At 35.0% G+C, this 25,850-nt stretch overlaps 1 protein-coding gene across 1 annotated transcript in view; it reads right to left on the reverse strand.

The window, feature by feature from the left end:
* LOC129223096 (uncharacterized) overlaps window positions 1-21,839 on the reverse strand; it is a 44,069-nt gene extending 22,230 nt beyond the window's left edge. Inside the window, exons 1-6 of the mRNA XM_054857663.1 lie at window positions 21,491-21,839; window positions 11,934-12,264; window positions 10,626-10,822; window positions 8,741-9,004; window positions 4,652-4,828; window positions 2,655-2,772 (exon numbers count right to left, since the gene is read on the reverse strand). Coding sequence (XP_054713638.1) covers window positions 2,655-2,772; window positions 4,652-4,828; window positions 8,741-9,004; window positions 10,626-10,822; window positions 11,934-12,264; window positions 21,491-21,839 — 1,436 coding nt within the window. The remainder of the gene's footprint in view (window positions 1-2,654; window positions 2,773-4,651; window positions 4,829-8,740; window positions 9,005-10,625; window positions 10,823-11,933; window positions 12,265-21,490) is intronic.
* Window positions 21,840-25,850: the final 4,011 nt, after the last annotated feature.

A 25,850-nucleotide genomic window follows, 5' to 3' on the forward strand; every position in this document is an offset into this window, starting at 1 on the left:
TCACCTCGGAGGTTTTGTAATAAAGAAGTTTTACCCCTTATACATTGCCTTGTTCTCAATTTTTGGCGTTAATTTTCGGGAAGCCAATGTTGTACGTATAAAGCCATCATAGTGTGTTGCTCCGCAAACAGATAAAGATGCTTCTGTCACCAACCTCACTGCTCTTTCTACCGCTTGTGTATGACATGGTAAATTCCACAACTCACTTTCAATAACGTCACCCGTTTCAGTTACTTTTCCAAGTTCCGCATTGGGTATATGTTTGGTGAGTGGAGGATCTGTAAGGACACAATTTTGCCAATTTATCAATTCTGTATAGTCTTTTGCTTGAAAGTTTAGAGGTGGATTGACAAAATCACGAACAGTTTAATTAGTAAGAGCTCGGGCCTTCAGGATTGTTCTGTAGCCTAATTTCCTTACTGAGGATCGCATGCCGTTGATCATGGCTATCAGCAGGTTTTCTGGATGACCAAAAACACCATTTCTTTGTATAACAGGGTCAACTACTGATTTCAGATCATCGCTAAGATATCTTGAGTAGTGGATAACTTCCCAAAGATGCTGTGCACCGGCTGTGCATGAAGGCTCAGTTTTAATCAAAAACCAAACTTTTGCATACACTTTTATAATGTATTCTACAATAGTCCCTATTTCCAGCGATGACTCTTTTGTACCAACATACAAACGAAATACTCTGTTTGCTGTTGTAAGCCACCTAGCTTGAGATAGCGTTCCTAGTGATTTGGTGGACAGTGATGTTGAACAATTTCCTGAACATATTGTTTGACATATTTGATACAAGTATTTTTGGTCAGTCCAAGTCCGTCTGTATCAACTGTTGACAAATCAAAAGCGATTTTCTTAAAGTTGACAATTGGTAGCTATTACATGTGCCAAGAAGCTTCCCTATAGGACCATTATATGTAAAAGGACCTGTAGTGCTTCCATCAAGGTGCCGTAACAGATAGCGTAAAGGTAGCTCAGTGGCGTGCAATTGACATATAAGCCACTGCAACGGCTTTTTAAATGCAGCTCAAACAGTCTTATTACACCACCTTTCATACCAGTATTGACTGCTGTTCTATCTGATCCTACTACAATTAAATCCACAGTTGATACTTGGGTTGTTTTTAAATAGTCTAATATGCTTGATAGAATTTAATTCGCTGTACCAATTCTTCTGCTCTGAGTTTTTCGTTACGATTTCTATTTGGTTCATATATGCTTGGCTAAGTGCCAAGAACAGGCCGATTTGTCAGAGTGGGGGTGAGTGATATAAATAGTTTCATTATATCACAGAGAAGAAAAATAAATATTCGGAGGAATCACACCATCTGTCTCTTTGACAGTTAAAACTAAGCAGAAGGAGCAAAGAAAAAAGGCAAAACGCGCAATTTCAGATTCCCGGCAGGGGTGGTATGTGTAATATGATATGATAATTATTTTGTTCACAAAAAAAGGGTCTTACTATTTACACCACAAGAGATTAAAAAATATACATAAAAAATGAAAAAAAAAAAGTTTTTAAAAAAATCAATTTTTACATATTTAGCGAAACTTTAGGGACCTGGCAGAAGGTATAAATATATTTTAATTACCAAAAATTTTTTTAACAAACATTAGATGTTAATACACAACTTTTCCCACCACAAGCGATTAAAAATATTATACATAAGATTTTTAAAAAAAAAATTAAAAAATGTCAATTTTTACATATTTGGCCAAACTTTAAGGGGCTGGCGGGAATCTAAATATATTTTGATTTCCGAAAAAATTTTTATGCGAACATTTGATGCCAATACACAACTTTTCCCACCACAGGCGTTTTCGATTTAAAAAAAAAAGTCAAAATCGACCCACCCTAGTGCGTATGTGTGTATGTATCTCGCATAACTCAAAAATGGTATGTCCTAGAAAGTTGAAATTTGGTACGTAGACTCCTAGTGGGGTCTAGTTGTGCACCTTCCCTTTTGGTTGCATTCGGATGTTCTTAAGGGGCTCTATTGCACCTTTTTTGGGGAAAACATTGTTAATTTCGATGTAAACTCAAGTTGTGTTATAAAATGTCGGACACTTGGCGATATATCGCCAGTCTTTTGGTCGTCAAGTTTTTGTCACCAACTTCGCGACAAATTTGGCGATTTTTTAAAAAAATTGGTTTTAATTTGGCCACTGTTGGTGATATTTAGAGAGTAAACAATTGAATCACATTAAAATTGCCAGTAATGGGGAAATGACATTAAATTGGAGTAAAAGGAAGTCATGTGATGCACACACCAGCTCGTTTTTTTTTTTTTTTTTGAAATAATTAAAAGTAAATAACTTATCAATCCTGACGAAATGTGCTTGAGATATCCCTTTTAATCAATCCCTTATTTCAATTCATTTAACTGTGTTTTATTCAAGGAATATCATCAACTTACGTATGAGAAACATTATCTGCTCACTTTTCTACATTTTCACAAGTGATGGAGTAATTTTGACCACCGCAGTATATTTTAAAATTTTAAAACAGTAATAGACACTAAAAAAATCAATTTCTGTATATTTACAATTTTAGTTAAAAAATTAGGGCATCAAAAGCTTCGATAGTAAAGAATTTATTCGTAGAAACATACACCATGACAAAACAATGCAATAATTATTCTCTAGGCAGCAGCTTTAGTGTTCCTTCACGGTCGCCCGGTGCTAGCTTAAATGACTGCAGTATTGAAGCAATAAAAATGAAAACTTCCATTTGAGCAAGAGATTCACCAACGCAAGCTCGTTTACCTAAAAACAAGGATATCAAATGGTATAGTAAACAGTTAACTTTTGTATGCAACAAAATGTGAGAAAACAAAGTTGTAAACTCACAAAATTTCGAAACATACAATTATATTGCTTAAATGAACTTCCTAGTTGAAAATAACTCTTTTTTTTCCCTTCAATTATTAGAAATTTTGGATAGTGGATCTCTACATTCACTCCTCCTTTCAACTAGAAACTCAAACTCCAAAACATGTGTATGCTATATAGTTTGGTATTTTTTAGCTGTTCTTTCATACTCATTAATTAGTGTGTTTACTAATGGGAGCAAAAAAAAAAATCTTACTTTCGAAATTCATTGTTTTGCAATTTTCAAATTGCAGTTAAAAAAAAAAGAAGCATTCCTTTCTATCTATTAATAAATAACGAAACCCAAAGAAATCTTTGTCATAGTTTTTATTGCATAGCTCTAATTTAAACAATTTTTAATAATAATTAATGAAATAAAAAACTTTAATGTACCATGTTTTAAAAATGAACTAACAAGAATGAAATAATTTCGCTGAGCTTTAAGTAGAATTAAATCCCCATAGTTTGAGAATGTCTTATGGATTGTCTGGAAAATTTGTAATTGTGAGTTTTTAATAGCTATCATCATTTGATTGAAAATTTAATTAATTATCTAGACCACACAGTGCAAAAACCTATCATACCTGTAGCATTGCTGCTTTCTCCACTTCTAAGAAAACCCAAAATACGTTGTTGCCGTGCCTCATGCTGTAGGATGGAGTACTGCAATGGCTTTACACCTATTACGATATTGATCTCTACCACACTAAGTGCAAAATTCAATCAGAAGATTGCTGCTTTTTCAACTACTGAGCAAACACAAATACGTTATTGCCGTCCCTCTTTTTCCTATGGATTTACACCAATAGGAACATATTTTCTTTCCAAAAGACTATTTCCATAGCGTAATCAACCAATCATGGTCTTATTGAAAGTAATTTTTAATGATGGAGTAAAAACAGTCAACCAATAAACTTTGGCACCACGAGGGTACTTTAGCTAAAACTTGCAGAATCAATGACTTGCGTAAAAAGTTAGACAAAAATGTCCTCGTTGTCATGATCTGTAGAAACCAGCATAGAATTAAGTTTTGTTGAAAATAGATTTTAAGCTTACTTTTGCATAGCTTCACCGAGGCTCTCCAAATTTTATTTAATTGGTATAACTTTGAGTCGTTTTGGCTATGCATTTTCCACCCACGCTGAGCTTGATTTGGATGAAAGCCCGCGGTAGTTCAGTTTCTACTCCACTATTCATTTTTATGTGAATTTTACATATTAGACGGAAATCAGGCTATTTAAGTATGCGGTGACTTAAAGCAAGTGAGCGATGCGTGTTGAGTCCTTGGTGAAGATCAAGTCTCAGTGGGTTTTGATCTTCGGATCTTTGGTATGCTAACCCAGTACTTTGCCACTGAAATAAAAGGGCCTCAAGGACCGGTGGAAGCTGGTAGACAAATGGTCTCAATGGGTTTGATCCACAGATCTTTGGCATGTTAACCCAGTACTTAAGCACTGAGTCAAAGCGACCTCAAGGACCGGTAAAAGCTCGTGGACATAAGGTCTGGGTGGACTTTTATCCATGGATCTTTGGTGTACTAACCCAGTTCTTTACCACTAAGCCAAAAGGAACCTCGAATACCGGGGGCAAAGTTGTTGGATCATATGCTCTTTGCCACAAATATACTCCGTTTCGCGGGCCTGCATTCTTTTTTGATTTTTCTTCTTCGAACGAACATACATATTTTTTTATTTTCATTAAGATTTTATAGTTTTGAAAACGGATACTCTATTAATTTGTTTTTTAGTTATTGATTCCACAATAATTGTCTTACCTAAACCATATGGATACGGTCCTTCTCGCTTAATTCTCTTCCCGTCTGGTGTTACAAACCTCTCATAGTCAAATTTCTCCGGATTTGGGAATATTTCTGGATCGCTGTTAATACTCCAGAGATTTGCCACGATTGTACTCCGACGAGGAATCCTGTAGTTCAAAATACTTGTCTCTTCTAAATAAATAAATAAATATGAGTAAAAAAATATTGAAATTTCAAAAAGTTCAAATTTTCAAAATTTTTTGTTTTTAATTCTTTTTTTTTTTATTAAGAATTTTTTTTTTTTTTTTTTTTTTTGTAATTTTAAGCATCAGGGACTTTATACATTTTTTTTTTTTTAGTATTTCAAATTCGACCCTCAATAATTATAACTTAAAGAGGGTAGCAAACCAATTCAGTTGGCCAATATTCGAATAAAATAAAATAAGCGCTGTTTGAAAACTCAAGTCATTGCATTAAATTTGGAAAGAATCGAAGTAAAGTGTTTAATAAATTTAAATAAAAGTAACTTCAATATATGTTTTCATTTTATTCACATATAGTTTTGACTCTTCCTTACGACAAATAAGCTAAAAATTCAAAGAAAAATAAGTAAAAATGCTTACCTAAATAAATTACACGAAACTAACTCCTCACAAAGTTTCAATTTGTAATGTATGTAACAATATTGATTAAACAAAATTATCGATTACACAGATACAAAAATTTGTTACAGGGGTTCATCATAAGTTTTACAATAAATTACTTGCTTATTTCTTTAGCAAAGCATTGTTTACTTTAGAAACCTACCATTTAAAATACAGGTCATCGTATTCTACCGTTTTATAAAACCATTTTTCAGTCATTTCTTCAATACCATGCTATGATAATAACATTTTTTATTGTAATTATTTTACTATATGTATAGATTATTATGATTAGTGATTGCAATTAAGGTATACCGGTATACCGAATACCGGTATGTCAAGCGGTTTTGCAATTTCGTAATACCGGTATTTGCTGAGGTAAAATATCGGTATTAGCTGAAAATAACAAATAGTTTTTATTAAAGAGATTTCACTTTAACTTAATAAATATCTGCTTATATTTTAAATGTACATACCTTTTTCCATGATACAGAACCCAAATCAATCTATAGATGCAAAAATTCGACTTCATTAGCACAAACTAATCCATCCACTATAATATTAAAATCTGTTCGCGTCCGTCTGTCTGTTTGTCTGTCTGTCTGAAGATCGATCTTCTCGAGAACCACTGCGAATCGGGAGTCAAACGAGATACCGATCAATTCGAAATTTTCCAAAGAAAACAATAGGACCAATCTCATAATTGTACGACTTTAATTAGCGGAGATATTAATTAAAACGTTAATTAACATAACGCTATTCAGGAATTTTTATTTCTTTCCTGTTGCCATTTTGCATATGGGTGAGCAAATAAAATTCTAATAATTGTGTCAAAAGAGATTTTTTTGGCTGCTGTCCAAATCTTAAAACAACGTTTCCATCTAGAATTTCATTTTTAATTAGTTTAAAATTGGTTGCTCTATTCGGACATTTATCGTCTGTCCTTTCTTATTTTTTCACATTCAACGTTCTTAACTCTTTTCAGCATATGAAAAATGTTTCTTTAGTAATGTTTATTGATTGAAGTGTAAGTTTATCATTCACCGGCCTCATATTTGGGTACATTTAGGATGTGCGACTAATTATGTTTATTTTGTTGGACTTTTTTCCGTCACATGGGTGAGTTTTCGAATTGTAATAAATCTCTTTTTCCTTCCTGTTTCGATTTTTGCAATACAGTTTGTATCGTTAAAAGAACACGTTAAATTAAGATTGTTTGGATTTCTTTAAGTGAAACAGAGTTGAACAAAAAAGATTGTTTTTAAGGATTTTAACTAAAGCTTAATTGGAATCTGATGGCTTGATATTAAATTAATGCTTATTGGTATTTAATAAGTCTTGGTGCTTTAGTTTCACGTAATCAACAAAAAAGTGTGTGTCATTTTATGTAAAAAGCTGATTGTAATTGTGCATAAATATTTCAGATATATTCTATCAGATTTAATTCAGTATAAAGTGAGCACATATTATAGTTGAAATTGCATATATTTTCATCTTTTGTGCTAATTGAAAATACTCATAACTTGTATTATTGATAAATATGATTAACGTTAAAGAGGTTTTTGCCAAAAATATGCTCTACTGGTGTTTTGCAAACCTTGCATTACGCATAATTATTTACTCCTTAGCGCTTTAGAAACTGATGTCAGAATAATACAAAAACATCAGTTGGACATCTCCTTCATTTTTTAAGTAGCCCGTGCAACGCCGGGCACGCAGGCTAGTCCACTATAATATTAAAATCTGTTCGCGTCCGTCTGTCTGTCTGTCTGTCTGTCTGAAGATCGATCTTCTCGAGAATCACTGCGAATCGAGAGTCAAACGAGATACCGATCAATTTGGAATTTTCCAAAGAAAACAATAGGACCAATCTTGTAATTGTCAGACTTTAATTAGCGGAGATATTAATTAAAACGTTAATTAACATAACGCTATTCAGGAATTTTTACTTCTTTCCTGTTGCCATTTTGCATATGCGTGAGCGAGTAAAATTCTACTAATTGTTTTAAAAGAGATTTTTTTGGCTGCTGTCCAAATCTTAAAACAACGTTTCCATTTAGAATTTCATTTTAAATTAGTTTAAAATTGGTTGCCCTATTCGGACAACCTTTTATTTTATCGTCTGTCCTTTTTTTATTTTTTACATTCAACGTTCTTAACTCTTTTCAGCATATGAAAGTTGTTTCTTTAGCTATGTTTATTGATTGTAGTGTAAGTTTATCATTCACCGGCCTCATATTTTGGTACACTTAGGATGTGCGACTAATTATGTTTATTTTGTTGGACTTTTTCCCGTCACATGGGTGAGTTTTCGAATTGTAATAACTCTCTTTTTCCTTCCTGTTTCTATTTTTAAAATACAGTTTATATCGTTAAAAGAACATGCTAAATTAAGATTGTTTGGATTTTTTTGTGAAACTGATTTGAACAAAAAAGATTGTTTTTAAGGATTTTAACCAAAGCTAAATTGGAATCTGATGACTTGGTATTAAATTAATGCTTATTGGTAGTTATTTAGTCTTGGTGCTTTAGTATCACGTTATCAACCAAAAAGTGTGTGTCATTTTATGTAAAAGGCTGATTGTAATTGCACATAAATATTTCAGATATAGTCTATCAGATGTAATTCATTTTAACGTGAGCACAGATTATAGTTGATAATGCATATATTTTCATCTTTTGTGCTAATTGAAAATACTCATAACTTGTATCATTGATAACTATGATTAACGTTAAAGAGATTTTTGCCAAAAATATGCTCTACTGGTGTTTTGCAAACCTTGCATTACGTGTATTTATTTACTCTTTAGCGCTTTAGAAACTGATGTCAGAGTAAAACAAAAACATCAATTGGACATTTCCTTCATTTTTTAAGTAGCCCGTGCAACGCCGGGCACGCAGCTAGTAGAATATTATTAAACAAAAGTAGCGGAAAGATGGTAAAATGTTATTTTCATTACTAGATGGTGAGATGAATCGCATTTTCGTGCACTTTTGCGCCCCATGTTTTTATTTTTTCTATTTCCCTGATCACTCACTTTCCCTGTGGTGAAAGTTAATTTCGAGTGTAATTTTAAATGCATTTGTCCTATGAACAATTGATTCCAACCATCAATTGCAGTAATGTTTTATATTTCTTTTTTAATTATTTTTCTCAACTGTACTAAATGTTGGAAAAAAAATAATTTGGAGATAGCCAATACAAATGATAGGAGAATCTCTCCTCTGCTTTGGGGCAAGAAATAGTACTAGTAGCCGTAGTAGGTTCTGCTGTACAACATGATTTAGAAAAAAAATTTTATGAAAGCCTGCCTAGGATCTGAACTTTAAACGAGATTTACTCGAAACTAACTAGTCTACTTACATCCCTTTGCTTCTCACGGCCTCATACAAGTATGTCAAATATAGCAAAACTTATTAATCACCACGATAAATCACTTAAAAAAGATTTTCTACTTACCAAAATTACTGTACTGTGTCGTGACTAAAAATGGCGACGCACATCGGTATGTTTCTTGAAGAACTGCGTCATAGAAGGGTAAGTTCTGGCGATCCATCCATGATGGCAATCTCTCACGGCCAACCACATTGTCTAGTTCTTTCTGGGAAACTTCTTGAGCATGTGGATGTTTGCTTAGTTCAAGCAACCAGCCCCAAATGGCACTGCTGATAGATTCGGTTCCCTCCAGAAACAGTGCCATTGCGTTTCCGCGTAATTCTTCCACTGAAAAGCATTTTATTTAATTTAAAAACAAATCAACGTCTCTGTGAGGGATACAATTTTGACTATAACGTAACACTACAATGATAATAATAATAATAACAATTATATGTAATAAAACAATTATCTTAATTGGTTTTGTTCGATAAGCGATGTTTTCCTTCCTTGATGGTGAAGCGAAACCGAAGTTAGTATCCACTATAAAGAATGATTTTCTATGAAATTATGTACAGTGTACTTTGACTTTTAAAGGTTACTTTAGACGAATACTTGACAGAAAAATATTTCTATATATTTCTCAAATAAAAATAAAAAGAGATACTTAGGTTTTCATGTAAGATAAAGTTTCGTTCCATTCCTCTTAAATTTGATGGCAAAAAAAGGAGGGACAGCTGTTGATGTCGACGTAATGACATAATGTAGTACATGGGAATTGATTGGGCACCCTATTCTCCAGATTAAAAACCCCGGCGATTAATTTTTGTGGGGATATATCAAAGACAAAGTTTACGCTGGAAACCCCAAGAGCATCGAAGACTTACAAAGACAGTTATTGAAAGCATTGAAACTTCGACCCTTCAGAGAGTGATGCAGAATTTCGCATTTCGTTTGCGTCATATTTTAGTTTGTGTTGGAAGACACTCCGAACATATGTCAAACGAATTCCTATTTACTGTACTCAGCGGCGTCGATGAGGGGATGGCGGGGGGGGTTCCCCCCCCCGGGATTCACCCGTCTGTGGGGTAACACCCGAAGTGGAATTGCAAGTTTTTGAAAAAATAAAACTAAAATGCATTTTTAAGGATACAAATTTGAAAATTTTCCGGGGGGAGGGGAGGACCCTCCTCAGCCTACACGATATCATGGAGTGAATATTATAAGTTCATATCGTCAAAACTTAGACCTGGTTGTGACTTCCTTTTAAAGCAAAATAACTGAAACCCATTCTTTTCCCCTGTGTTAGAGACACGTTTGAAATAATGGGCCATCAATTTCATATACTCCGTTACTTTTTAGAACTCTCAACGGTTTTGCACATATGCGTCTAGGGCAAGTTATGTAAAAAGCGTTCTTTGTTTTCATTTGTCTTTTGTATGTTAACCCACTTAAATTTTCGTACTAACATAAACGTAGTTGTTTCTGAAAATTATATGCATTTCATGTTTTCGTAGAACATATTTTTTTTTCTTTTTTGCGTTTGTGCGGAGGGAAGGGGTGACACCACAAATTACCGTTCCATGTGTCACCTATGCTAGGTACAACACTGCTGTACCTTGTTTTTGAATTTAAATAGAATTTTTTGAATCATTAGTTTTCGAGAAATTAATTTTTAACATCATGGCGTTAATTACTGGTCACCCTATGTGCAAACCGCATCGTTTTATTTTAAAAAGATCAATAATTATAAGGTTTTGAAATGGCTATTATCTTTTGGATCATCCTGTACAATGAAGCTTTAACTTGAGAAATGTTGGACTTACTTCAGAACTCATGATTTGATTGCTAAACAGTAACAATGCTTCCGGAGTTTGATATCACTGCATTTCAGTTCAGTTTCGGGGGCAAAATTTCCCATTGGAATAAACAAAAGAAATAAAATACGAGTTATATAAAATATGCTTACTTGAAAATGTGCTCTTTTCCAGTTTCCCATTCTTACGAAGGTCATCCATGTGTTTTATGTATTCGTCAACATAATCTTTTCGATTTTGCTCGTCATACGCTTTTACATGGTCATTTACAATTTTGTCGGTAGCTTTCTGAACAAAATCTCTTCCCTTCCTGGCTATCTTTAGCTCCGGTAGAAACAGGAGGGCGAAACTGTATCAGAAAATAGATGATCAGAAGAGGACGAAAAACTATATAAATAATATAACATGGACTGTTGAGGAAAATCAAAATTTCGAGTACGATTTTTAAAAAATAACTACAGTAACGATATTTTTATGTGAGATTCAAAGAACATCCATAAGCTTTACGTGGTGCTTGCCTTTTGAATGAAGAAGTTAGATTTTTTTTTTCTGTAAGTAGTGAACAACAGTGTGTTGTCATATCCCACATTTGTGTGTGTGTCAGGTAGAAAACTCAAAATTATTAGCACTACTCAAAAAAATTATATGAAGTTAGGTTTTAACAAAATTGCACCCGATTAAAACGCACGGTCCCACTGGACCATGGACCCGACACCATGTTTATAGGAACTCCAAAATGGTAAATTTCTCTCCCCCCCCCTTTTGTACAGATTATAATATTTAATAATTTCATAATACATAAATGCTTTTTTTCCCTTGAATTTTGATTGTTTCTTTAGCAGTGTGAAAGTTGAGAGGGCGCGGGGGGGGGGGGGGGGGGGCAAAATTCGTTTCAAACTCTGGTGAACTCGGACGACCGATGGAAGATTACGGGAGGTCACTGCACCTCCCACAAATTTTCTGTGTTTGACATATTTCGGACATACAGGTAGTATTGCAATATTGCTTCGTTTTTAATGCCCCTCAATTTTTTTTCGCATTGAATGTAAGACTGTGTGCACTGCGCATGCTTGTATTTTATGGTTCGGCAACACTCGGAGTTCCGGTAAACTGAGAATATTTCCCCACCAAAAAACTTCATTTCGGAATCCCTGTTAATGAGTTCCCCCAAGCACAAGGTCAGCACCCCAAAACATTTTTTCCAAGGACAGAACTGTTTTCTATTAGTACGACTGGTTTTCAAAAACAATATAATTTCCATGTGAAGCTTTCTGTGGGAGGGGGGGAGGGGGGATAAAGAAAGAAGCGCCAATTTGTACTAGGATTACCGTACAAGAATATGTTTGATTGACTTACTGATGCACAACAACACTAACTTTTTTGTAAGAGCACATCATTTAACAGATCCTGAGTGCCACATTAGCCTGATCGAACCCCGAGCAAATGCAAAATATACTTACTCGTATGCAAGTCCAAGAAGGAAGAATTTCTTTGCGACAAAAATGTCTACAATCTGCTCTAGAGCTTTGGCGATTCCTTTAAAAGTCGAGTCTTCCCTCTTGAATTTCTTATTAAACAAAATGTGCGAGATGATAGGGCTAACAGCACAAGTGATGGCGTATTTTGCATCGACAGATTTCCCTTCCGTTTCTCGTAATTCCTTTAGCAAATCTCGGACTTCCTCTTGAATGCGACTTTCTATTTCCATCTTGCCAAAGCCAAAATTTTTTGCAATCTGTAGAAAGAACCGCCGTTGATCTCTCCAAGTTTCTCCTTCCGAAGGAGTGACACCTGGTTGCGATTTAATAAAAAAAAAAAAAAAAGAAGAAGAAATTTAATGATCATTAATGTACACTGAGGTGACAAACCCATGGGATACCAATATGCAAATCTACAGATGGCAGTATTATCGCTTACAAAATGCATACTAGGGGCGTACAACGACATTGTTTTCATTTGTTTTCAAGTGTTTCGTGTGAAAATATTTTTGACATGATTATGATCGCATGACGGCGATTAACAGAGTTAGAAAACTGAATGGTAATTGATGCGCATGGTATCATTCCGTTTCAGAAATTGTTGAGGAATTCAACTATCCGAGATCCTCAGTGTGACAAGAATGCACCGAGAATAAATTGTTTCAACCAAAACCTTCCACTTTGGACAATGCTGTTTTTACATGGCACAAACTGGGTCCTCTGGTCCAACTATATCAAAAGACTTACAATAGGTATTTTCAACTAAGATACTGCTTGCAGCCATTGATTATGGGGCATAATCAAGAAGTCAGTTGGCGTACTTACTCATGCGTCGGCAACGTTCGCACAATTATGGACGTCTATATTGTCGTGGGCAGGTAAAGAGCTATAACTGCAAATTGTTTTCTTTTTTTTTTTTCGAGCAATCACAATTGCTTATTGTTCTCATTTGACAATCCTTTGCGTTGTAGTTCCTTTTTCAGCTATGACCAGGGCTATAGCACCACCGCACACCAGCTTTTCTGGTTCTGAGCACTGTCCCCCGAATTCCGCTTCTCCTGGTCGGTGACGTCCAAGTCCTACAAAATTTATTTCGGCAGATACTGCCGTTTACCTGCCCACGGCAGTATAATGGTAATACGGCTCAGTATTTCTGTTGGGGACTTCCAAAGACGTGTTGAGTCCATCCGACGACGAGTGATGATGTATTTCGGCAGGTTCAAGGAAGTCCAACATTATATTAGAAAGTATCCCATGTTTTTATGTCACCTCAGTGTATTACGCATAATTATATATCATCACCTCAGAGCAACAGTAAGACATCTAATCCCAAAAACAAGAGTAAGATACCCTACTATTGCTCTGAAGCAACGATATGTTACTGATCTTAAAACTTCTTCGATTCACGGAACATGCAGAACTAGTCAAAGTCACTACCGTCCCACTCTCAGAAAAACACAGCTCAAAATAATGCTTATAGTGTCTGATGTTTGAATAAGACACTAAAAATAGGTTATCAAACAGTTAATCACAACATTTTCCAACCAATCAATCGATGTTTCAGGTGTCTGACTGCAGATCAACCGTTACCGTCGTATTTGGACGGTAACGGTTCAACTCAACTGTCGAATATGGCAGAAAAACAAATTTCGCGCGAAACTGCTCTACCGAAAACTCTTTTAGACATACCCTCCAACTGCCATAGAATTTCCGTAGTTGCTACGTAAATTAGTCTAATTAAAATTCAAAATAAATAACTTTAAAATAAGTTCAAAAAATAGACACTGATATTATTTGAAACTAGAAAATCGCCCGTCAATATATGTTGGGTGAAAATTGCTTCTACACCTGAACGACGCAATTACCTGTTTGGTGATATTTTGATAGTTGAAATTTAAATCTTGCTCCAGTGGATTAACCCTAAACTTCAGTAGATAGCGTTCATTGTTGACCACGTTTTCGTTTCTTCATTTCCCTGAAGTGACAGTCTTACCAGTAAAAAAGTTAAGTTACCGGATCGAGTTCAGCCTTGTCACAATAAAGCCTTTCCCTGCATGTAAAACATTACCAAAACATATTATCAAATTATCATGAAATGGGGCGAGTTTCAATGTTAATGACGTCAGGAGCGTTACACCATCAGTGGCTATAACATACATGAAGATGTTACGACGTCCATGTATGTAAAAGGCTCTGTTTAAGATGTTCGTCATGGTTTACACTATGTCAATCATAGTGCGGTACTAGTGATTGCAATACCGGTACACCGGTATACCGAATACCGGTATTTCGAGCAATTTTGCAATTTCGAAATACCGGTATTGCTTAGGTAATACCGATATTTTCGGTATTATCTGAAAATAATAGTTTCAATTAAAGAATGTTCAATTTATCTTATTAAATATCTACTTATATTTTTAAGTGTACATTTCTTTTTCCATGCTACAGATCCAAACCTAATCTAATAATATAAAAATTTGGCTTCAAAAGCACGAACTAATAGAATAAATAACATTAAATCAAAGTAGCGAAAGATTGCAAAATGATATTGTCATTACTATATGGTGAGGATGAATCGCATTTTCGTGCTCTTTTGTGCACCATGTTTTTATCTTTTACAATTCCCTGATCACTCACTTTCCCTATTGTGAAAGTTAATTTCGAGTGTAATTTTGAATGCATTTGTTCTCAATGTCCTATGAGCAATTTATTTGAACCATCAGTTGTAGTGATATTTTATGATTTCTTTTTTAATTATTTATCTCAACCGTACTAAATTTTGAGAAAAACTTTCTTCTTATTAGCATAGCAAATGATAATTTGTTGTCAACAGCATTGATTTGTTGTCTTGTCTCGCTATTTGGCTTTATACTTGGCAATATAATATTTAGAAATTATAAAGTGCCTTGAAAATTTGCATAGAGGTAAGCATAATCGATTGAAACATATTTTCAGATATTTACATAATTATAAATACAAAGAATTTTGAAAAGAAAGCGAAAACGAATAAAAGAAACTAACAAGATCAGATTTAGTCAAGTTGACTGTAGATTTCAAACCAAAGAGTTAATAACAAGCAAACACTCTCTCCTACTCAAGAGAAGATGATGTTAATATTGGAATATTCAGTATATTTAGTATCATCTCTCGGAAAAAATTTACAATTAGCTATAAATTTAAAAAAAATAATAGTAATGCACACAATACAAAAGAATCATACACACAAAACAGGGTTTATCTAAAAATAACACTCAAGAGTCCGAATTACTTGAAGATGAAGGACTTCTAGACAATTAGAGGAGGCACACAACGAACTGTTAACAATGCCATCGACCTGCGTGAATTCAGAAACAGTATTGCCAACTGTAGGAAAGTTGAGCACTAAAATGAGTTTCATGCTTAGAGATAATTCAATAGATGCACTATATTTTTTACTATTATTGATTTTTTATTATGACATTTGCCCCTTCATTTTATATTTGTTTACAATAGACTGGTGTGCAAAAATTAAGGACGAAGTCGAAAAATTAGCATATCAGCTGAACGAAGAGGCAGAGCGGACAGAAAGACCAATCAGGAGATTAAGTAAGGTGATGTACGGTAGCACATGCGCAGATATGCAGGCAGACGTAATGGGGGAGTGTCTGAGTAGTATAAAGCATGTTGTCGGTGTAAGATCAGTATTTCTGGCAAAGAGATTGCACGCCGTATAGCAGTTAAAATCACACCGAGTTGCTGCCTCAGCGAAAAATGGCAAACAATCTGTTAGACGACATCTGGATGCTTTTACCCGAGGTCGAATCATTGGGAAGTTGGAGGAAGGCCGCAGCGTGACAAGTATGGCTGCAGAGTTCGGAATTGCTCACAGCATCGTTTCACGACTTTGGAGACAATTTCAAACTACAGGAACAGCTATCCGGGGGTTCAGTAGTGGCCGTTCACGAGGAACCACACCCGCAGATGACCGGTATATTGTTTTACAGGCTAGAAGAAACAGGCGGCAGACCGTGGGAGAAATTGCTAGACACACGACACCAGGTGACTGAACGACCGATATCGCGTTTTTACCGTGGCCAGAAGACTGCACGGTGGTGGTCTGTTTGCACGACGCCCTATACGGTGTGTACCTCTAACGCCTGCCCATCAGAGAAGGCGTTCTCTGTGGTGCCGGGAACACTGGAATTGGAGAGACAATGAATGGGGACGAGTACTCTTTACAGATGAGAGCAGATTCAGTCTCAGTAGCGATTCTCATCGCATACTCATCTGGAGAGAGCGGGGAAGCCGCAATCATCCCTCGAACATCATTGAAAGGGACAGGTATGGAGGTCGCGGTGTTTTCGTTTGGGGGTGCATCATGCTTGGTAGTCGTACAGACTTTCACATCTTCGACGCAGGTTCAGTCAACGGGACCTGTTATTGTAACGAGATTCTTCTTCCATATGGGCGTCTTTTTAGAGGCGCTATGGGTCCGCAGTTCCTTTTCATGGACGACAATACACTATGTCATCGCACAGTAGCTGCCAAACAGCTCTTAGAGAGTGAGGATATTGAACGTATGGATTGGCCGACACGATCTCCGGATCTCAATCCCATCGAGCATGTAGGTGATTTTCTAGGCAGACGCTTGGCAGCTCGTACCTTACCACCACACTGTAAAAAAAATCCGGAAACGTTTCTGAGTATATCGTGCAGCTGTGGTTCATGAAAGTTTCAAAAACGTTTCTGAGTATTTCGGAATCCTCTTTCCGTAATTTCCAGAAATGTTTCTGAGTATTCTGTGCAGCTGTGGTTCATGAAAGTTTCGAAAACGTTTCCGAGTATTTCGGAATTCTCCAAACAATTTTCAAAAACGTTTCCGAGAATTTCGGAATCCTTTTTCCGTGATTTTTTCTAAAACATAATTCTTTATTATAGTATTGCATACCATATCAGTTTCAATTCTTTCATATCTAAGAGCAATAATACAAGCAATTTTAGAATTATTCGTGGATTTTTTTTTTTTTTTTTTTGGAATTTCTAATGACAAATAGCATGGTTAACAGCATAACATATGCACAGTTATAAATTTTTGAAAAATTATGAAATAATCTAGTAGTTTCATTCCTAATCACAAAATCGTCGGGGAATTGGAGTGGGGGTACCTTCTGAAAAGTGGGGATTGTTTGTTAAACAATCTTAAACTTCAGTTTTTCTCTCAATATTTTCAAGACAAAACTATCAACATATTGTATTTTTAATGCAGAACTTAAAAACATATCTTGTATCAAACTTGATAGCTTTTATCTTCGGATAAAATTTGACAGGACTTACCTACCCTTCGCGTTCCGGAATTCGTTCACCTCAAGTCAATTTCTCTGACGAACAAAGTGTACCGAAAAGTACCAACAGAGAAATTGATGAATTTAAATATGACACCAAGTCCCCCTGCTGGAACCATTCGGGTTGATTCTTCTGTTCTTGCCCTTTTCCAGCTCATCACAAATATAAATACTTATTCAAAATAGGTTACTGATTTTATTTTTACAGTGTGCGCAAAATGCATTATATATTTTATTTATTAAAACATTGAACTCTATTACATGATTATTCCATTTCATATATACGAGAATAACCCCTCCCCCACCATAAAAGTGATGGTGCACCCATAAAATGCTATGAAGCGCCCCCCCCCCCTTGAAAAAGCAACATCATATACATTATAAATCAAAGTATCACATACATTATAAATCAAAGTATCATATAAATTATAAGTCAAATACTTTAATATGGTGTAAAAATACAAAATTATTTTATTGTCTTTTTTTTTCTTTTTTTTTTTTTTTTCTTTTTTTTTTTTTTTTTTTTGCTTTTGGTAAAATTGAGGCTCGTAAAACGAAAAAAATGAAGACACTTTTAAATACATATATGTATCTATTTGTTAAATAAATTAATACACATTTAACTAATTTAAAGCGTTTCGCTAATGCAAATATTTAAAGAGATATCGTCATTTAGATAATACTGAAGCACTATGTTCCTAATTACAAGAGATAGTTTTTTTTTTTTTTACTTCATACAATCTAGCTACACTGTTTACAAGAGAATGAAAACATGCAACCTTAAAGACGAACTATCAAACCTGACAATTTGCATATTATAACATTTAATTCATAATGCTTGATACATAGCCAAATATTAACTGAGATTGACACATAAAAACAAAGTACACAATAACACATATTTAAATTTTTTTATAATCTTCAATTCATAAATTTTACAGAATAAAACTAGACACACTTGCACTTTAAATATGTGTTCTATGTAATGTAAAATATTTTCAAATTGCAATAGTTCACAACGAAAAAATAATACTGAAGAAAATAGTTTTTTTTAAACGAGATTTATATGAACTAAATCTCTTGAAAGTAATAGAGTTGCAAAGCGACTTACCTATTCGTCGGTGGTGGTCTTTTGCAGGCTTTGGTCACCAAAAAGGTGATTTTTATGACAGAATAAAATTCTGCCAACAAAAATTACCCATTTGGTAGAAAGAAGAAAAGTATCCAAGAAAAAAGTAAATTACCTACACAAGTTATGCGACGCAATGAATTTACATGGCGTCCTCTCGGTAGTTATTTGGTTTTCAATTTCAGTTTGTATTCCTTCCGCGAGCATGCGTCGAGAATTTGCACTTCGTACTTAAAAATAAGTGACATAGCTTCAAATTCAATCTTATGACGATACATATGCAAGAAAATATAAGACTTTAGAATTATCTTCAGTGAATTCATGCGAGGAACAAAACTTCTACTAATCCCCTTGAGTGTTACTTCGCATACATGAGTCAGCACTTGTTTTCATTGCGTGCTTTCGAAAGTTTCAGTTTAGATTTGCTGCTGGACTATAAAATTGTGAGCTGCGCATGCGTCGACTCATACTTTCTTGCTATACGGGAAACGTTTTTGATTATAGCAGAAAACTGCGGAGGGCGTACGAATCTGTGTATTACGGAAAACTTTTTTATATATTCAGAGAGTTTTCCGAGATTTTTTACAGTGCAGTAACGATTCGGGAACTTCGATTGGCGCTGCAAGACGAATGGGCAGCAATGCCTCAACAACTCATTGACACCCTCATTCTCAGCATGGGCAGACGCTGTGAAACCTGCCTAGCAGTCGGGGGAGATCATATCCCCTACTAAAGACCGGATGTTTCTTGCTGGACACCCATCACAGGGATGTTTCGGCCTTCAGTCGCATTGCGTTCCATGCTACTTTTTCAATAAAGCTTCTTTTTATCCCTCTGATTTCTCTTTTAGTAAGTGTTGCTTACATTACACATCTCTTTACGGATTGGGGATCTTACGGTATTAAATGTGTTGATTTGGAAAGCTTTTGTACAAAGTTATATTGAAAAAACCGTCTCGTCCTTAATTTTTGCACACCAGTGTACGTTTTCATAAATAATGCAATTCTTGTACAAAATTTTGAAATGTGGCAACGAAACGAAATGTTTTGAAGCATCTTTTGAGAAATTTTAAACACCGGTATTAATACCAGTATTCCGGTATCACGTTTTAAAAATACCGAATACCGGTATTGAAATTTTGGTCCGGTATTGAAATCCCTTATGGTACGTACTACAGATGATTGGGCGGCTAATGTTGGAGGGTTGCTAGGGAGACGTCACTCGGTGCAATCAAATCAAAAATAGTTCTTCGATACTCAGCTATCACGGAAAGTATGTAACACGCTATCACCTCCCCCTCCCCAAATAATTTTATTTCTTTTCCTCAAGCGATGATGTTATAAAACAAGTTTTTTATTTCATCACAGAAGAAGTTATACTAAATTTTATAATATTTTATATGCATACATGCTCTCACACACTCACGCGTGTGTGTGTGTGTGTGTGTGTGTGTGTGTGTGTGTGTGTGTGTGTGTGTGTGTGTGTGTAAATTGATGCGTACAACATTACATTGATACGCATGAATACAACATTAATTTGTCTAAATTTTTAAGCAGTGTGATGAAAAAAAAAAACATAAGCAATAAATAAATAGGAGCTAGTTTTTTAAAAGAGTAAGTGTCTATATTTTATGCAGACATTAATTATTTTGATAGCAATAAAAAAAAAATTAGTACCATGTTATAATTAGTGATATGCCGGATCGTTAAAAAGGTTAATCCGCGGATACGGATACGGATCCGGATCATTAGTGTCAAGATCCGCAGATACGGATACGGATCTCTCTCTCTCTCTCTTTTTTCCACCCAATTCAACTATCCAAGTGCAAAATTTCTTACGGAAGGTATTCCCGTCAGAATAATGGCAGTTTCTTCAAAAAATGTCAACTGCGGCAAAAATATAATCTAGACTATGATTTACTCTTTAAAGAAATCGCCGTTAAAATTGAGAGAGAGTTGGAAGGAATGGGTCAGCTCTACATTAATGCTTAGATGGAATGTGAAAAATTATTTCTAGCTTACTCGGTAGATGTAGGATACAGGAGCAAGAGTGTAAAGCTGCTACTGGATAGGCTAGAAATAATTTTTTCCATTTTATTTCAGCATAAATGCAGCGCTGACCCATTCCACCGAACTTCTCCGACCGACGAAATACAGAGTCGGGAACACCTTTACAAACAGTAAATAGAGAATTTAGTCTCACTTTTTTTAAAGGATGCCGAGAAAAACAAAAATGAAGAATAACAGAAACTCCAAATCAATAACAAAAACTAATATTAAATTAAAGATTTAAAAACCAAAACATGTCCCAGAGTGCCGACCTCATATTAAGATGAATTTCGCGGGTCAGAACACACATTTGTTAACAAATATGAACTGACAGCAGGTAAAAATTTTAAATCATTGAGCTTTTTCTCCTTATCTTCCGACTATGAAATCGCTACCAATCACGCGTATAAAGGTTTAGAATTGCATTTAAAATTTACTTAACAAGATTATAGCTCCTACTGTATATAAGTTGAAAGTTTCAAATAAATATCAAATGCAGAAAACTTCGTTCTTTCAATTAGGACCAACATTTTTAACGTACGGGTCAATTTTTACTACTATAATTGTGAAAAACGTTAAATCGGTTTTTAATTAATATCTCCGGTAATTAAAGTTCTACAAAAACGAGGCCAAGCTAAGAACACTTTCGATCAAGTCACCTTTTGAACGAAAAATGAACTATCAAAATCGGTTCATCTGTTTAGGAGCTACGGTGCCACAAAAAGATACACTAATACACTTTTCAAACCTGGGGGGGGGGGTACAAATTGGCTTCTGAAATTTCTTATAATTTAAATAGGGAATAAAACCTAATTTAAACGGAATTTAAGTCTTTTATTCAAATATTTAAAAAATTTTAGAATAGAAATGATCCGTTTAAGATCCGTCAAAAAAGTAACGGATACGGATATGGATACAGATATTTATTTTTCCCTCGGATATCCGCGGATACGGATACGGATATCCGGAACATCACTAGTTATACTAAAGAATACTAAACATGTTTGCGAATATTACACAATATTGAATGCAAGAACTTACCGTGTCCTTTAGTTATCCAATATATTAAATTATTGGGTGCGGGCCGACCAATAAACTCAGCTGATCTGCTAATCAGAACTTCCTTGATGAGGTTTTTTCCATTTAACACAACTACTAAATTTCCTCCGGTTGTTCTAAAACTGAAAACATTTCCGTACTTTTTTGCTAATTCTGAAAAATGTAAGTGCGTTGAGGATGAAATGAATGGATAATAACCGACAATTGGCAAACCCCATGGCCCTGGGGGTAAATTACGGTTGCTCTTTATCAAGTAAAATATTAACCATGTTAAAGTTAGAATAGTCGCTCCAATAGCAAGTGTTGCAGGAGTGTACTTTTCTATATCCATCACGAGATAGAAAAAAACAAGAAAAAAACATTCAGTGGCTTTTTGACAATTCTAATCAGCTGAATTTTTATTTTAGATATTATGTTAATGAAAATCTTTATCTGTAAGAACAAAGAACAGTGAGATAAAATAAAAAGTCTCAGAATTTTGCATTCATGCCAGCCAGTATTCGTGTTGCTAACGATTCTTCGTAGCAAAATATGTGTCATTTTATTGGATATGGAAATATTGATATTTTATTCATAAAGAAAAGAAAGAGAAGACAATCTAATGCTTCAAAAAGAAACATATACCAACAGATTTTACGAAAACATTTTTTTTTTAACTTATACCGTGAAAACTAAATATCTGTTTCTGAACTAAAATGAAATGCAATGGGGTTGTTTCCTTCAGTCAAAAGTAGTACTTTTTGTCACTGAAATTGATAGAATAAGCAAAAAAAATAACATGGACTCAGAAAATACTTTCATTTTCCTAACAGTTATTTTTAAATTAATTATTTTAAAATGTCCGATTCTTCAAACAAGGCGTGGTCTTTATGACGTCACAAATGATGCACTATCGCGCATCTTTCTACCGCATTTCCACGTTATGATAATCTATTCTATTCTATTCAAGAGTCACAACTGACTTCAACTGCATTTATGTCGAGGACTGCATACTATGTGCCTTGCCTCCATTTTTTTATATACCGATAGATGGCAGCACCATCACCGGATCGAGCAGTTAGTGAGAATTTAGAACTAGTCCAAGAGCTAATAGCTACCTGGTACTAGCACCCCCCAGAGGTATCGTTTCACTTGGAGGACATTGAGGACCACGAGCATATTTAACGTCGCCCAGTCCCCTTTAATGACGACGGTGGGTCTTCGACCAGCAAGGATCGAACCCGAGGCCCTCCGGCCCCGAGTCCTATGATAATCAAACAGCGAATTACAATTGCGCTCTACGCTTGCTATCAGCCATATCGTTGCCAATACACGTGAGTAAAGATGCGAGTTAAATATTTTGGACCGTGAATGGCAACACTGAATGGCATTTCATCATTTGTGATGTCATCGGTAGAAGCGTTAAACGATGAAAGAGCACCGATTTAAGTATTTTTTTTAAAATAATATTAAACTTAAAGAAATTAGTTAAAAAATGGTCAGATTCTATGTTTTTAAACATGCTCTTTCAGAAAAAAATACTTTTAAAATTTTGGAAACGACCCCATTGCGGCATTTACTTTTAACTGCTAAGTCACTTAATTTTATTAATACGAAACAAAAGTGTTATCATTTATTTTGTGTAGCTGAAAAATTAAACCATTTTATGATTATTAAGTTTTGATGTTGTCTTGTTCCAGCTAGGCTGGCGATTTGGAGTGCGCTGCTTCACCAACTGTACCGCTATTTGGTCGAAGTCCGATTTCCTCAGTACACACATGTCCTAAGGACCCGTTTATGGGGTAAAGGGTAGGTGACCTTTCACAACACAACAACTTTGTGTACAACACATTCACACATAGGAAGTACAATAACAGGAAAGTACATCCATTCTCGAACTGGGATTCAAACCAGGGACCTCCTCATCGCACTCAAATTTCTCTGACCACTAGTCAAGGCTGGAGGCATTATTATTAAGTGTGACTAGTAATCATAAAATGCGTCAACGTTGCACAAATTAGGTGCCAGGAACACCTAAATGTTAGGTAGTTAATCTTTGCAGCGATTAAGATATATGCTAGCAGCATCGCCCGGCTTTGCACAGTCTACCTCGAAAATAAAAGTCATGTCAAGTGACGCGTGTTCAACAATCAGACTTGAACAAAAGAAATCAGTAAAATTTTGAGGCAGATTGCGGAAAAATAACCAGAAAGGAATCATTTTAAATCTCCCGATTATAGGAAATGCCTCAAAACTAAAGTCAAAATTTTATTTGTTCATATTCGAGAAAAAAAGTGGCAAACATATCTTTTTTTCTCAATGATTTTCTTCACGCTACAAATTTTAATAAAAGCATTGTTACGGAAAATTGCAAGGAAGCACTGAATAATAATTTGAATGGAGGAAAGCCTTTGAAAAATAGGGATTATATGTCGAAATCTAAGTGTCATAATTAATAGTCTTTAATTGATATCTCCGCTAATTATTATCGGAGAATTATGTTAAATATCCAAACATAAAGACGGGAAATTTACGAATCCAAAGATACCAGGTTCGATGGTCAGTTCATTGGGCGTCCGGGAGAAGTAACTTCGACATACATACATAGATACATACGTTCAGTTTTTAATTATATAAGATACTATTCGATTTGTTTTAAATGAAATATATTTCATATCACTGGTATACTTTTTACAGATCTTATTTTGCGATGGCGCATTGAAATTCACTGTTTTTTGCTGATGTGACATTCGCAAACATGAGCATCAAAATAATTGTTCTTCACTGTTAAAACCGGAGGAGCCAGATAGGTGCGATTTTTCGCCTTAGTGTGCAAAGACGGAGCCATAGAGAGTCACAGAGGCTAGGAAATATTGTTCCGATATCTTTTAGCACCTCAGTGGATGAAAGAAGGTAATGAAGGGTCATCAGCTCACGCAGTAGCCAATAGCGACTCTTTTCCTCCGCAAAGGTGCCTCGCTCGCACATGCGCTGTGCACTCCGGGATAAGTTCAGTTCAGCCACTTTAATGGCGGACGACGATGCTGCAAAGTAGTTGTTGATACATTAAATTTTCACATTGAATTGACAACTAAACTGGATTAAAATTCAACATTTCTGGGACAAACCTTCAAAACCTTGCGTAAGTACAGTCATTTAATCATGGTATAACATTTAAGGCTTTCCAACAGGCTTTTAGTGTTTTTAGAGTCGAGTTTCAACAAAGTAAATTGAGTACTACTTCTTGTTTATAGTTAACTGTTTTAACATAGTGATGTATGGCTTTTTATATCATGTGTACTAATATATGCTGTTACTTGCTTGTCGCGTCAGCGGTCTCACGGATTTTCCCCGAAATGTTTATTGTTAGCAATACGAAATAATTAATAAGTAACCGTTATTAGTCCAGTCAATAGGTAGAAAAAAAAAGGGCTTGCCTTACAAAAAATGGGGTCAAAGATTTTATTTTTTAAATTTGTGTATACTAGTGCCAATATGAAAAAACCAAGTTATCCAACACGAAAGACTTCGGGAGAACTTTTGGGGGCCGAAAACCCCCAAAAATTTGTGATTTTTTGTAGTATTTTCAGAATATCTCAAAAATGGTTAAAATCACAAAAAAACGTGAAATGCAAATGTTAAAGAGGATTAAATTTCCTTCAACTTTTGTCATTACAACATTTTTGTAGCATGAAAAGCAAGCGAGTTACAGCTTCTTGAAAGTCACACTTTTTCTGAACCCCTTCAGCGAATTGTGTGAAAGCGCATCGGATAACGGAGGAAAAAAGGAGAAACGCCGGCAGTCTGACCTTGGAAATCATTTGTCTTTCACAGCTGAGGGTAAATTCCTCCGTTCCCTTTAATTTAAACAAAACACCCCCATTCCATCCCCCCCCCCCTTTTTTTTTCTCCAAATGAGATGAATCGACTCAATAGCTACTCATGTTGGTCACTTCAGGGTTTGAGCGAGAGTATGTTTTATCAATTTGTGTGTTCTGAATTACAATTTTTTCCCTAGAAATGATTACGCCTGATCAAGGTGTTTTTTTTTTTTTATTATTATCATTATTATTTGCGAAATCAGTTTGCATGAATGCGAAATAAAGATTGTGAAGGAGAAGGGAACAGAAAATCTTCAAAGATGCAGCGCAAAACGGCAAAATGAAGAACATCAGCGTTTTTTGAAGTTCTTAAAAGAAGTGACAATTCACACTGCCTGTCACAAATGCTATCTCAATGAGCAATCAATCTCTTCCCTTGAAGTAATGGTTGAACCTAACATGTTAACTAAATTCCTTAAGAAAGATTTCTGGCAAATTATAACAAAAAGAATTGTCTTATTCTACTTCTTGAGACATATTTC

This window comes from Uloborus diversus, chromosome 5, assembly GCF_026930045.1.
Source record: "Uloborus diversus isolate 005 chromosome 5, Udiv.v.3.1, whole genome shotgun sequence".
Taxonomy (NCBI): Eukaryota; Metazoa; Arthropoda; class Arachnida; order Araneae; family Uloboridae; genus Uloborus; species Uloborus diversus.